The sequence below is a fragment of the Poecilia reticulata genome, chromosome 2 (assembly GCF_904066995.2).
Source record: "Poecilia reticulata chromosome 2, P_reticulata-male-v2, whole genome shotgun sequence".
NCBI classification, from domain to species: Eukaryota; Metazoa; Chordata; class Actinopteri; order Cyprinodontiformes; family Poeciliidae; genus Poecilia; species Poecilia reticulata.
In genome coordinates, this window is record NC_088831.1 from 41,901,095 (window position 1) to 41,916,392 (window position 15,298).

General features: G+C 35.7%; 1 protein-coding gene across 1 annotated transcript; it reads right to left on the minus strand.

Moving 5' to 3' along the window:
* Positions 1–1,009: 1,009 nt before the first annotated feature.
* LOC103461786 (interferon alpha/beta receptor 1b-like) lies at positions 1,010–13,140 on the minus strand. The gene is made up of 8 exons (XM_008404138.3): positions 12,946–13,140; positions 7,476–7,605; positions 6,154–6,338; positions 5,046–5,206; positions 3,905–4,058; positions 2,858–3,015; positions 2,613–2,761; positions 1,010–1,641 (listed from the first exon to the last, which is right to left on the minus strand). Exons 1-8 carry the CDS (start codon positions 12,998–13,000, stop codon positions 1,425–1,427), a joined length of 1,209 nt encoding a protein of 402 aa, XP_008402360.1. The 5' UTR covers positions 13,001–13,140; the 3' UTR covers positions 1,010–1,424.
* Positions 13,141–15,298: the final 2,158 nt, after the last annotated feature.

Genomic DNA, 15,298 nt, shown 5'->3' on the forward strand with positions numbered 1-15,298 from the left:
TAAAACATAAATAAATTTAAAAGATCAAAGTTGGACTGAATCATTTTGCAACGAAGACCCAAAGTTTTATGTCTAAATCGATCGATGTTTGGGTCCATTTCTTCCACCACATCGTTAGACAATTTAAACCTGGACTAGATTATTCTAAAATAATCTTAAATTTCAGAAAATACAATGCTTAACCAGTACAATTTTAATTTTATTTAAGAACAGATTTTTTCTTCTCAAGGGGTCGCCAAAGCGAATCATCTCTCCATTTAGTCCAATTCTCTGCAACCTCTTGCTCCATGTCCTCTCTCAGAACTTCAATAGTTCTTTTTGGTTTTCCTCTTGGCCTCCTGATGCATTTTATAGTTTAATGTAGCCAATCAATCTGCTATGCCACCATATAAAGTCTTTATTTTGAATAAAACTGCAAACTAAACCCTGAAACACAACAGTACCACAGTGAAATGGGACCATTGTAGATCATTTTAAAATTCTACCAAAAATTCATAAATTTTATATTAAAAAAAGCTTGAAAAGTCAAAAAAATTGCAACAAAAAAAAATTGATTTTGAGGTTAATTTCAGAATTTCAGAAACTTTCTACAAAAAAAAAAAAAAAAATTGAACAAACATTTGCTAAATTTTGACATCTTACAAATTTTCCTGAAAAAAAAAATGAATTTTTTCTGGTAAATGTTTGACTTTTCAAACTCAAATTTCTAAAATTGAGCTAGCAATTTAGATCATTTTTTCCCCAGCACATTTTAAGATCGTTCAAACTCAGAAATTTTCAGTATTTTTTTTAAATGTCTTAGATTGATCGCAGAATTTGAGTTATTTTTCTAAAAATTTTTTTTACTTTTCAAGCTCACAAATTTCCTTGTTTTCTTTTTCTAGGAAATTGATGGGATTAATCTAAAAATGTCCTTGTTTTTTGGCATAATTTTTTTTTTTTCCCTGTCTATCATGACACTGATAGGCCGCCGTACACCAGAGCGCAAACAGGTGGCCGAGTCAAACACTTGGACCACAATTGGTTTATTAGAAATTACAGAAGCATCTCACAGATGGACAATCTGACACAACTTCATAAAATGTTTGCCTTAAGCCAGTTTGAAGCACTGAATTCACTATATCCTGTTTCATTATTCAATCAATATTCATAATTAATGCTCATTAATAAAAGCTGCGGCACGCCAACTATGACAGTTTACAACAACAAGATGACAAAAAGTAAAAAAACAAACAAACAAAGAAAAAACATCATTCAGTTCAACATGATTTACAACATATGATGATTAAAACAGCAAAGTCAACAGTCCTTCCAGTGGAACGGCGATCCGGTCTGGAACCAGAACCAGCATATGTCACCATAAGGCGTTTTCAGTTTCTGAGCGAACAGCTCCCCCTACAGGGGAAAAACGAGCTGCTCTTCCTTCAGACCTCCATATCTACGACTCCCTCGTCTTGGACGACGGGAGAAACTTTAAACTCTGAGTTCATGCTCAGCATATTCAGCTTCTCGGAGTTGAAAAGGGGATTCACGTCTGTGAAGGTCGAGGCGACCTTGGGCTGCAGGCCTGCGGAGTTTCCTCCCGCAGAATAAACTCCAGAATCTCCGCTGCTGCTGCTGTTCTGACGGCTGTGTCTGCCGCTGCACACAGAGAAATATTCAGTTAAAACACAAACGTCGACAAATAACCAGTTACAGAGAAAAACAGGATAATTTAAGAACTTTAAAGTGACATAATGTTCACAAATGTCATGAAAACTTTAGATCTTTTAGGGAGAAAATAAAGGTAATTCATCAGTCAGTCAAAGGTCACATTGAAGGTGGAAAATGTTGTGAAATTATTTATCTGAAACTCTTTACGTCTTGCTTATTGACACCACAAAAGATCCCAGATATTTTAATTGCATCTCAGAATTATTTTAGTAATCAATTATTCAATCGATTAATCGTTTAAAAATCATCACATTCTGCAGATTTTTCATTTATCTACTTCAACCTGTTTTTTTTTTTTTTGCACAACATTAGAAATACATTAAACGATGCAAATATGCAACTAACTAATAATTTTTTTCCATCCATCCATCCATCCATTTTCTTGCACCCTTGTCCTTAGTGGGGTCGGGACTAATCATTTTTTTAAATAAGAAAATAAAATGTTAGTTCCTGAAATGCGATATTGCATATCCTTTAGTCCCTTAAACATTTGAGCATCTATAGCAAAGAATGAATCTGTAGCTTAAAAAAAACACACTGTCTACTAATATGTTGATTATTTGGGATTAATAACTGGACAGCAAAAGTTGCTTAAAGGCTGAAGAAGCAAAAATGTCACTTGAGGAGTTCTAGGTAGTTTGTTTTCATCTTAAATGTAAAATGTTCATATTTTTGAACAGTTTTAGGTTAACTGTTCCTCTGAATGTGTTATTCTTTAAGAAAATCGCCTTTTTTGGGTCTGTGATCTCCAATTAACGATTAATCAATACTTAATAGCTGATAATCATTTAAATTATCAATTAATCACGATTAATTATTTCAGCCCTAATTTAATAGGGATATTTTTAATTCCCCCTGCAGATCTCAAGAGAAAAGGAGCTAAATGAACACCAAATGACCTTCTGTCCTGATCCAGGCCAGCTGGGGGCGCTGCAGAGTCCACAGCTGGATTATTCATCAAGATGGCTGACTCTGGGCAGACAATCACAGGATCGCACAGATCCAACTCACAGTCAGAGACGATGAGGCATGGGTAGTCACCTTCATGCTGGAGGAAGAAGAAACAGGAAGAGGAGAAATAAATAAATCTGCAGTTTTAGGAAGACAATAAAATATGTCCTGCTGTGGGAAACGAAGGCTGTACCTGTTTGATGTAGGAGGGCAGCTTCTCATTAGGAAGGAAAGTTGCTTTGCACATCTGGAAACAGCGATGGCTGCCGTAGAGGAAGAGCAGCACGACCAGGAAGCAGCTCACCAGAGACAGCAGGAAGAACAGGAAGATCTTCCACCAAGGAACAACACCTGATGCGACCAACACAAACAACTTAAAGCAATCTGACTACTAACACTAAATCTTAAAGAGTATTTTTGTCTAGTTAGCTCAAATAACTTAGTAAACTTCAGCAAGATATACGAGCTTGTTTTAATAATTCCGCCATGAAAAAAATACTCATTTCACTGGCAGATTATTTCACTTACAAACATGGTAAAATGTCTTGTTATAAGTGAAATAATCAGCCAGTGGAACTAGAAGTGGGTTGCTAGGCAACGGTCTTGGTTTGGCTTGGGTTGCTAGGTAACGGCACAGTGCCAATTGAATATGAAATAAGTGACATAATCTACCAGTGGAAGTAGTACTTTTTTTTGAATCAATATTAAGGAATTATTGACTTAAAACAAGCTCCTTTATCTTGCTGAAAAGTTACTTGTAAGTTGTTTTTTATTTTTTTTATTTTGAGTGAACTAAAATATTTCCACTGAAGACTAGACCAAAAACATTTGTAAGATTTTGTGTTTTTGCAGTGTACTTCCTTCTGCGATTCATCCAGTCCTCATTTATCTTTCTGTGATGATTATTTTAGTCATTTATTATTTTGACGATTAATCAAATTAAAAAAAAAATTTGTCTTACGGAGACAATTTAAACTTCCTTATAAAACTATTTTTCGACAAAAACAAAGCAAAAATCACACAAAAACATTGTAACATGGTAAATTTGTTGTGTTTTTACTCTGCTAACATTATGACTATACTCTCGCAGTTAAAATATTTTTATAGCCATCGTGCAACTCCCCGAAACCACTTTTTGATAATATTTTCACTAATTTCCAATTTCTTCTTAGAAAAGTAAAGTGAGAAAAGATGAAAAAAAAATTGATTAAAGAAAAAATAGTGCATTTAATTCAGTTACCTTCGGTCTGGGTACAGAGAGGCTGCGTGAATGTGCTGCTTTTGTTGTAGAAGTCGTCGTGGGATCGGATCTGCACGCAGTACCGGGTCCAGGGTTCGACCTTGGACAGGGTCAGCATGGTGACATCGGTGGTCATCGTCATCGGTGTCGAACCCTGAAAATCACACCGCAAATTAATTCACAAAGGCAGAACATGAACAGCTACAGCACGAAATGTCCCAAAAACTTAAAACAGTCACATTTAAAACAGAATCTAGAGACTTTTTTTTTTTTCTGAAGACAATGATAAACATAAAGGGGAAAATAATATCTCAATAAATGAGAATATTAACAAAAGCTTATTTTTTTGTAATTCAATTAGAAAGAAGAAACTTAACTACTTAAACCGTTTTCATGTAATATTAGAAATACATTAAAAATGCAAATAAATAATTGAATTTTTTTTTTTTAAGAAAATAAACATTGATCATTTGTAGCAACATTCCTTTAGTAAATCTGAACCAGGTGAAACTAAAACTGCACAACTTGACAAGTTTTGTCTAAAACATATTTACAGATAAATATGTAAATATGCATTTAGGTGTTTTCATCCTAAATGCAAAATGTTTGTATTTTTTGTTCAGTTTTGACTTAATTACTGCCCTCGATATGTTATTTTAATCAGTTACTAAATTATGACAATTATTTCAATAATCGATTAATCACAATTATTGTGATTAATCGTTTCAGCTCTAGTATCTGCAGTGTGGCAGGAGTGCTCGTAAAGGCCAATATCATCAGGGAATATTATTTATATGCGGGTCTGAACTTGTTTTTCGACGTGCCGTGCCACCCAGAAGTTTCAATTCTGCATACAAGAAAGAGATGCAAATCTTCTTGCAGCATTACTAAATAAACCTACACGCAGGAAGTGATTGCCCCACTTGGTGTCTGTCATTTATCATGAGATGCAGGAAGCACCTGTGCAAAGTTTCCGCAGCACGAGTGAAAAACCAACATTGTGCAGAAACAAACAGCTCAGTTGTGGGTTTTGAGTGACTGTTTTTAGACAGTGGCTGAAATTTCAGGTTTGTTCTCTGATAAATTTGGAGAACAGAGAGAAAAGTGGAGGGGAATTTAGAAAAACAGGTAGTTAACCTACCTTTCCATCTTTAGGCTGTTCCCAGTAAACAATCTCATAGTACAGCTTATTAAGTTGCTCCTTCATGGAGCCGTTGGAGCTGTTCTGAGGGTCGGTGATGAAAATATCCAGAGTGCTTCCTGAGACACCAAGCTGAACTTTAGACGGAGGTCCAATAGCAGCTGGTGGAGGAAAAACAAACACAAGATGAAGAGTTAAAAAAGAAAGCAATCTTGACTTTCTGGAGCAGAGACGACTGTGTGTTAACACTAGGACTGAGACGATTAATCGCAATTAATCGTGATTAATCGATTACTATAATAACTTTCACAAATTTCAGAATTTATTAATCATTAAGTGCAGTATACAGACTCAAAAAGGCCATTGGGTATTTAGGCCAAAACTGAACAAAAAAATAATATTTTGTATTCAAGATAAATGCTATGTTGTTGCATTTTAGTTCATAAAACCCTTGTTTTGTTTAAAAAAGGAATTGAATTATTTGTTTATTGTAATCTTATAATGCATTTATAAAAAAAAAGTTCAAGTGGTAAAATGAAATATTTTCTGAATGTGTACATTTTTAAAAATCAGATTAAATTGATTAATCGTCAGAATAACCGATTAATCGTCAGAATAACTGATTAATCGTCAGAATAATCAACCACCCTGCCAGCATGCCTAGATGGGCTCCACATGGCGGAAAGGAGGGCAGACATATGGGTCCCATATGGTTTTGTCCGCGGGTTCCACGGTGGCCCCACATGGGGTATGCCCATGTAGGGCCACAGCCTACGTGGGCCCTACATGGGCCCTAAATGGGCAAACCCATGTGGGCCCACCACCATGAAGGGCCCACGTGGGTTTGCACCGTGGAACCCGCGGACAAACTCATATGGGACCCATCAGGTCTGCCCTCCTTCCCCCCATTTGGGGCCCACCTAGGCATGCTGGCAGGGCAAGAGCTCTATCTCAGACTCTACAAACCTCATATGTAGCATGTTAAAGGTTAAAGTTCAAGCAGAATAAGATTGAACAAATGGCTCGACAACCCCCCAAAGCAAAAACTCTTCACACCAAAAACCAAGCACGGTGGTGGAGGAGTGATTATTTGAACTGTTTTTCTTACCGTCTTTATCGGGACAGAACTGTAGCGATTTCCACACTGAGTGACTTCCGTTCATGTTGGTCTGAACGCGAACTGTATAAAGGCCCAGGTAGTTCAGTCCTGACCTAGTGAGGTCACATGACCTCCCAGAGGTCTCTGCACACACTGTGGTCCACTTTGGGTTCCTCTTCTTCAGCTGGTGATTCCTGGGAAAATAATAAAAAAAAACATAAAACACTCCCTCCATTCTGAAGTTGATTTCTACCATAAAAGCTTATTGATTATTGGTACATTTGTTTTGTCATACAGGTTATGTTAGTGAACAGCTCTGAAAACACGCTTTTTACTTGAAAATTAATTACCAACAAAAGAATGCCTCTTATGGAGGACCAATCCTGTCATAATTAAAAATAAATATAGAAATAAATGACTCATTAAAATTATATCTCCAGATAGCAGCTTGACTAAATAAAATAGTGCCTTTAAATGCAATAAAATAATAAAAATGAAGAGATTTGTTTAATAAATTTTCCGGACTATAAGGCGCCATTTTCCCCATATTTTGGCTGGCTGAAGATTAAAATAAACAGGCACAAACAAAACTATTCGGTTACCAAAAAATAAGACTGGAGAAAATATATCAGCGTTTAAAAAATAAAAGAGCAGTAAAATATTTTGTAAATACATTTTAAATATATCATCACCCTCCAAAAGTTTTTTTTCCCCTCCAAATAATCTTTTGATGATTTTCTTTTTATTCTTTGGGGCAAAAAAATCAAAAGTCATATTTGGGTGGTAATAAATATGGAAGAAAAAAAAGCTTGTAATAAACAAAAGAAAAAAAATTTAAAATTCAAGAAAAAAAGTATGACTGAAAACTATCGGAATAAATAAAAAAATATGCATAAAAGCACATAAATAAAATCATATTCTGTTATGTGTAAGGCTACTTTTTGATCCTGTATCTTCTAATGAGTCATTTATTTATTCTTGTATTTATTCTAAATTATGGCAGCACCAGTCTTCCATAATTTCTGCTGTTCGTCTCTTATGCAGAGCTCTGAGGAAGGAGAAATGTGATTAATTTGTCAGGTGGGTTTGGATTAAATTTTCCAGCTCATGCTGAACATTTTAAAGCATTAAGTAGCAGCAGAAGTCCTCAGAAACACACGGTGTTATACTTTAGAGCAGATTTGAACTCTATGCAGCATTAATACTTTGAAAAAAAATTATCATAGCTTAAGTATCTTCTAGCAGAGTGGTTTCCAGTGCAACAACGTTTAGTTTTTCCCTTCATCAGATATATCAGGTTTATATTTTTATTGGAGATGTAAATGATTTACCCGGCGTACTGCACAGTGAAGGTGGCGGAGTCGGATCCGGCAGCGCTCTGGTCCCAGTCCCAGGTCAGAGTGTAGTTGGTGTTTAAGGTCAACATGAAGAGGTCATGAGGAGGGGTCAGCTCTGCTTCAGCTGCAACCGAAACAAATTAATCTGAATAAGATGATGAGTTGTCATGTATTTGAAATGTTTGAAACAGTTTTCTAAGTTGAATAGCCAATTTTTTTTTCAATGTAAATAAGTGTTTATAGGTTTATTCTTCTTTTTGGTGCTTTTGATTCTTTTAGTTGGTACATGAACTATTCATAGTTACATGAACTATGTAACTACTCATAGTTCATAGTATGAAATAAAAAATAAAATGAAATTAAATTAGATTATTTGCTGGACTTAAACATTCTGTCTAGCAACTCCAGAAACACTAAAATACTACGAACTCCAGCTAATCTTCAGTATTTGTAGATTTTCTGTGGAATGTAAATTATTTTCTTTTGTTTCCCTATAGTTGAAATAGCTGGGGAAAAATGTAGTTTAGGAAGCTGAAATAATGAGATGTATTGCTCCTTTACACACTATTGGCTGAAGCAGCTGCATTTACTTTCCTTTGTGCTAATTGGTTGAAGCCAGAACAGTGGAAATAATAAACATCTATCAATCAATCAAATTTTATTTGTATAGCTCATTTCAGCAGCAAGGCATTTCAAGGCAAGCTTGTCACAATAATTAAAAAACAGCTTGATAAATTAAGAAGTAAAACCAGTTGATCAAACATACTGAAACTCAGTTTGGGTTGCTAGGTGACAAGATGGGCTAGCCTGGGGTTGCTAAGCAACGGGTGGGGTTTCCAGGTAATGGGAGGGGTTTCTAGGTAATGGGCAGTGGCTGCTGATTTGTGATGTTACTGTTGTAAGTTTGTTTTTAAACAGTAATTTATTGTCAGTAAATGTCTGGATGTTTTTCTAAGTGCTTGCGCTGTATTAAGAAGCAGTAGACAACCAACCTGAAGTACAAAAACGTCCAAAATGTGATTTTTAAAAGGCGCTTTTTTGTTAAAATTGCATCTTTATTCTGCTATAATTATTACTACCTTCTCATAATTAAACAAGAATTATTGTTTAGCCTCTGTTGTACAATTCAGAGACGGGATGAGTGAATTTAAAGTCACTATTTGAAACCGTTTTCTTTTTCTTTTGTAATTTATTTTTTAGAAGAAAAAAAAAAGCTACAAAAAAAAGATTAAGATCTGAAAAAAAGGATCACATTTAATTTTTATTACATATGTCCCAGCCCTAAGTTGTTTATGCAGTTATCCACCTCCATCATTAAATCAATAACCGTGCTCGCCACAAACCCTTATTACCCTGCAGGGAAAGTTATGCATCATCACTTAAACATCTGAACACTTTGAAGACACTTAAGATCGTTTAAATGTTTGCTAAAGCACTTCAGACTCTCTGGATGCTTCAAATAATCTGATCTAAAGGTCACAAAACGGGTCCGGATGCCCTAAAACCTCATTTCTATCATGTTACTTCCCTACCATGTTGTTACTGTAGAGCTGAGCAGCAGGAGACGTTTTGCTTTCACCCAGATGTTGATGACAAACCGTTCTGGACTCTTGTTCTGTGTAAAATTATTCTGGGATGTTATTTTTTTTAGTCATAAAAAAGCCTGACATCCCTGAAAGGTTGAACGCCTTTCTATGATTTAGAAGCTGAAACCTCGGCAGCAGTCATGTGAGGAACTGACTCATTCTGAAACACATTGCACAATCTCACGTACAAACCAAACCCTGAAGGAGTCCGTCGGCACGACAACAAGCAGAGACTCATATTATAAAAGCACTTCCTGTTTTTGTTCTGTCTCGCAGAGGACCTGCAACAACCATGGCACAATGTATTTCAATGTATTACAGATTAGCTGTAAAACCACCTGACCAGCTAATCTGTGGAGGAACTTGTTCCTCTTTCTTCAGTAACATCCAAAGATTTGAGAGAAGATGGACAAGAAGAAGTCCTCACTTCCTTTATTCTGTTTCATCCTTCTATTATTCATAATATTTTTTGTTGAATTTGAGTTTGTTAGCTCACGCCTCTCTAAGCTTGTAGGAGTTTCTCTGTGGTGCGAGTTCCTCGTTCAGGAAAAGCATTGTGAGAAAAACCTGCTGCTGTTCTCGGATTTGAAGCGTCTCGGGTTTTTCTTTAGTTCCAGTCATTGTTTCTGGGAAAATATTCAATTTTCAGGGCGTTCAATGAGCTGAAACTCGGTTGCAGGAACGTTTAGAGTTATTCCAATGAAATCTTGGCTCATTTATCAGGCAGTCAATGAAACAGGACGGTACAAAAATTATGAGCAATCAGCTTCCAAATAAAGATTCTTGGCCAATAACCAATGAGGAATGACAATAACAGTGACAGGAATCAAGTGAAGAACGATTGTAATGATCACAATGATAATTGGGTCATTTTCTGCTCATAACTTTTTACTTTCGGTGCGTAACCATAGCAACAAGGAGTTCCAAGAAGAGCTGAGAAAGACGCAAGTTAAAACCATCTCTTCTATTGACCAAAATGTTCAAGGATCTTATCCCCTTCTCCATCATCTCTTTAATCATGATAATTAGGTCTTCTGCTCTTGCTTTTTTTTTTTTTTGCTTGTTAAAGTGTGTGACCGATGGCAACAGTGTCCCAAGAGGATTTGAAAAGAACTAGTAGGAAAAGTTAAAACGATCTCTTTCATTGACCACAATTTTCAAAAATCATATGCCCCCTACTCTAGCATCTCCCTAACCATAGTCAGAATAACCATTGGGTCTTTTTCTGATGCTTTTTAATTGTCAGGCAGTTATTAAGGTGTGTAACCATGGCAACATGAAGGAGTTGACAAAGAGGCAAGTTAAAACCGTCCATGATGTTAAAGGATCGTAACTCCTATTCCAGCATCTCTCTAACAGGAATCACCATGAAATTTGCCTTTTTCTGCTCTTACTTTTTCAGTTTTGGACAGTTATTAAAGTGAGTAACCATGGCAGACATGGGAGTCCCAAGAGAATCTCGAAGCAAATTTTTCCTCTCCACAAGAAGAAATTACTAAAACTTTATCATTTTCAAATACTTCAGTATTGTTACATTCATAAAAGTCTTAAATTATTATTATACCTCCTGTAATATGGGCTTATGAATCGTACATATAGAACAATGTCTGCAAAACATGAATTCATAAAAAACGTTAATGAATAAAAAATAAAGAACTAAAAATCTCCGCCAATCTGTGTCAACATTTAATTTTTGGATAAATAAAGTACTTTGGAGTTGAATTTATATTTTTCAGAAAACGCGGCATCCTCAAGACAACAAAACACAATTCAATGCAACGTTTTGGACTATTTGAGGACAGTTTTTGTCCATAGTAGTATTCTACAGAAAGAACAGGTTTGATTTTAACAAACGTTCTGGTTTCTTAGGATATTCACACACAGATTTAAAACTAAATTGTGTCACATAATCTAACTGCTTTTATTGAAGAACAACTAAACAACTGTAGTTTGACATGAGCATTCACTTAATAAGAGTGCTCCTTTAGTTCTAATAAATTGATTTTTAGGGGTTTTATTGACCAGATAAATTTCTGCAAACATGAATAAGATGCAGAAGTCTTTTTTCAGCCAGATGATTGGCAGTGTGTAGCAGCAGTAAGGTTGGTGGGTTTGATCATATCTGACTCTGTTCTCTCTAAAACCAAATGAAAACGGATGAAACATTTCACACGTTTTGAAACTGTTCTAAACATTAGTCTAAAACTTTCCCACATGATGTTGTTATGAGATTTTCATATTTCCATTTCAGTAAAGAGTTGAAACCAGTTTAACAAGCAGCCACTTTATCAAAAGCTTCAATGCATCTGATAAACTGAGGAAGAAGATAAAATCCTCGAGGAAAATATTAAGCATTCTGAACTTTACATAACCTATTTGAAAGTTGGCTAACAGAGCATACAGTACCCTCTTTATTGCTAGAAAACAACGGTGTGGCTGTTGGGAAAAATGTGCCCTCAGTTTGCAAACAATGTTTTATTATAAGCCAAATTTGTTTATAACTGCTTGGAAAAACCCTAAAAACAACATCAAAGCTGCAACACAGTTTTTAGACTATTTCTTATAACCTTAACAGGTGAAACATAATTTTATGCTTAAATCCACTGTGTAAATAGAGTCCTATGTTTATTTCACTAGAATTACTATCAAAATAGTAAAATACTATGTTAATTTCTGCAAAATAAGCAGTACTTTACATATAAACCAGGTGTCAAAACAGAAAAAAATAACATTCAGCAATCAGCGTATGACCACTACTGGTGCTTTCATATCTTCGTTTTGTACGCAAAGTCAAACCCTTTCTTAAACATCTACATGAGGTGTATATTAACTGTTGTTATATTTTAGTATTTTCATAAATTAGAGTTAAGTAGTCAGAAAAATACAGAGAATTCCACATATAATTACGTTTAATGTTTATTCACGTCTAAAAATGTTCTTTCAATGTATTTATCAGCAATTTATGATACTAAACTTTCAAGTTGTTACATTTCCATTTAATGTGCAGACTGTGCATGTATGGCATGTGACAATACAGTAAATCAAGCAGCTAGAGGGGGAAATGGAGACATTAAAGGTGAAACCACGTGGAGACACCTTCAAGATCTGCATCACAAGAAGAAAATTACTTTTTTTAAAGAATGGGAGATACATATAAAAACACATCAGCTGCTTTGTTTTCTGATTATTAACCACAAAAATATCCACGTCATTCAAACTCCAGTTGCTTTCATTTGACAAAGAAATTCAGAGAGAGAAGAATCAAAACCACGACCTTATCTAACCTGAGATGGTTCGAGATAAACTCTCAGATCAGTTCAGAAACGTCCTTTCTAGGTCAAATTTACCAGGGCAGAAACACTTAAGTAAAATCTAATCTGCGATGATTATTGCTTATGGGTGTATCCACTGCAAGTTTACAACATAATTTGAATTATATAATGGCGAAGCAATGCGCATTTACAATCGACCTTTTACTTTTGGGTTTTGCCCAAATGATTTGTTTTTTGCTAATAATGCTTGGATAGGGGTGTGATATTAGAGTATGAACATACAAAGCAAAACAGCTCCCACTTAATATAATTACATTGGAAGAATTCAGCAGCGTCATTGAACAAAAACACTTTCTGTTTCCTTTAACATTACACGCCAGACTCCGTTTAAACCAGATCAATTTTAACCTTTAATAGATAATAAAATCACCTCCGCAAACAATAGCATAATTTAATAAAGGAAATTCAAAATAAAGCAGCTATAAATCATTCGGCTTGCTAAAATGATTATGATAAACATATACAGATGATTAAAAATAGTTATTAAGAACATCACTCGTTCCGAATGATGTTCGCAGACAAATGTTAGCATAAAAACAGACTCACCTGCGCTGCCCTTAAGGCACACAAGCAGAAGGCAGAGGCGAACCAAGGCCAACATGGTTGATATTTGACCATATAAACCTTTTATTTTTAATTCCGATCAAGTCTTCATTGTGCTGGCTCGGACGTTGTCGGCTCCGATCCGTCCTGCTCGAAGCGACGTCGAACTTTCTGACTCTTGCTGCGTTTCTTCTTTGAAGTCTCGCAGTAGACGCTCTGGTGTTTGGTTGCATCTTTCGCCCCCTACTGGTCATTATTGACATTACCATCAAAAGAGTATTCACACTTTTTCATTTGATAAAAAATAAAACTCTAATCACAACCACGCAAAGACATTGAACAAAGCTGATCTAGTCCCATTTGGGACGTGAAAAACTAAAACTATCAATAATTATTACATTTTTTATATACACATCTTATAAACACTAACATTTTGCTCAACAATTGGGACTGAAACAGAATGTTGTTTTTAAAATATTAATGTGATGTAACTTGAAAATGCAGCAGCTGCCTCTTACGGAATTGTAGATACAACCTTCCAGACAGCATATCTCAGCCACAAGAAAAGGCTAATGCATTGATCGATATCACTTAGAGAAATGTACCACAAAAAATAAATACACTTTTAATTCATTATTTGCATGATTTAATTATGCAAATTTGTGTCCTAATTTTTTAAAATAATTTTTTAATTTAAATTAAAATTCTAATTATTAATGCTGCTGATGGGCAGAAAGGATCTCTTGTAGCAGTCTGCAATGGACCTTACCAAGCTCCGCCCAGAAACGCCCCTCGAAAGTCCCACGTGGCTGCATGTCTCACAAACAAAGCCTCGCGGTGCTTAGTTTCTATGTTTAAACATGGCATTTTTTATTTCGACTGACTCTGCAGAGTATTTCTGAGTCGATTAGTTTAGCATTTCTGCCGGATTTTCGCAAAATATTACGGTACTCAGTGCTAGTGTAGCTAACACGATTAGTTTAGTAAAAAGCCTTTTCAGGTAAAATAAAAATCTTTAATGTATGTCAGATACGATACACATTGCATATTGATCTGTTCAGCTAACGTAAGACTGTGTAACAGACAGACTTCAAGGTGTAGAAGTTGTATCGGTACTGCCATTATGCTGTACTTGGCTAAAAGGTTTTCATAATGGATGTGTTTATTATTGACTTTATTTTTTCATTCACTAAACACAAAGAAAGCAAAGCAATAATACTTACACCAGCAGACACTCCTTTGTTCTTATTGATCCTATGACGATTGAGCTGCAAACGCAGTCGTGCACAAGCTTTAATCCAAGCAAGGCATTCCGTTTCAGATTTTGGAAATCTGTGAACTTTAGTTCCACGAATACGATCAGGATACCTGACATCGCCTGTACAGATACCCCACTGACGGTGGAGTACCATTCTTTTTCGAGTCCTGACGCAAAAACTTTCTGCCGGTCTGCTAGTCCACAATGTACATTAGCATGTTTTACTACTGTAGCTTGTGCTTGTGAGACGGTCACGCACGTGGGAGCTGCGCTGTGACGTAAAATGGGCATTAGCCAATGAAACGCGGCCCCTGTGGAAAGGGGGCCTTCAGTTATTCATTCATGACTGACAATCAAGCCTCCAGTCACTAGGGGGCAGCAGATTTCAAATTAATCAACATGGCTGCCTGTTCAAGCTGTAGAAGCAGGAGCCGACAAACACCGGTGTAAACAGAGCTGGCGGATGTTTTGAAGCATATCTACCTTTCTTTTGTTTTATTTTTATGTACTTTATAATTCTGTGTAATATTTTAGCATCCCGATTCAAACTCTTTTCCAGTAGCTGACAGTAAGGCACGCCAAAACGGCACTTGCTAACGTCGATAAAAGAAGTAAAGGAAAAAGAAAAAGAGGAGGGGTGACAGAGAAGTTTGACAGTGAAAGGAAAAATGGCGGCAAAGCAAGTATGACTGTCATTAAAAAAAAAAACTAGATTAAAGTCATAATATTACGAGAATAGTTATACCATTACCGGAAGAAAGTTGTAAAAATTAGTATTTTTATTGAGGAAAAAAAGTTTTGATATACTTGCAATCAGCTCAAGTTCGTGGCTCTTTTTAAATGTATTCAGTAGTTTAAACAATTGATTTAACCCTTGTGTTTACAAATAGGATCCAACCGACCCCACACCCGTAAAACTTGCATAATTTACCACAGTCCTTTACGTTTGTTAGGCAAACATACGGAAGAGGATTAGGGCCACTGGAAAAAAGAAAAAAAAATCTGAGATTAAATTCAGAATTCTGAGATTAAAATCAGAAAAAAAAAATTTCCAGTGGCCCTAATCCTCTTCCGTACATTTGCCTCAGTCCTCGCTAG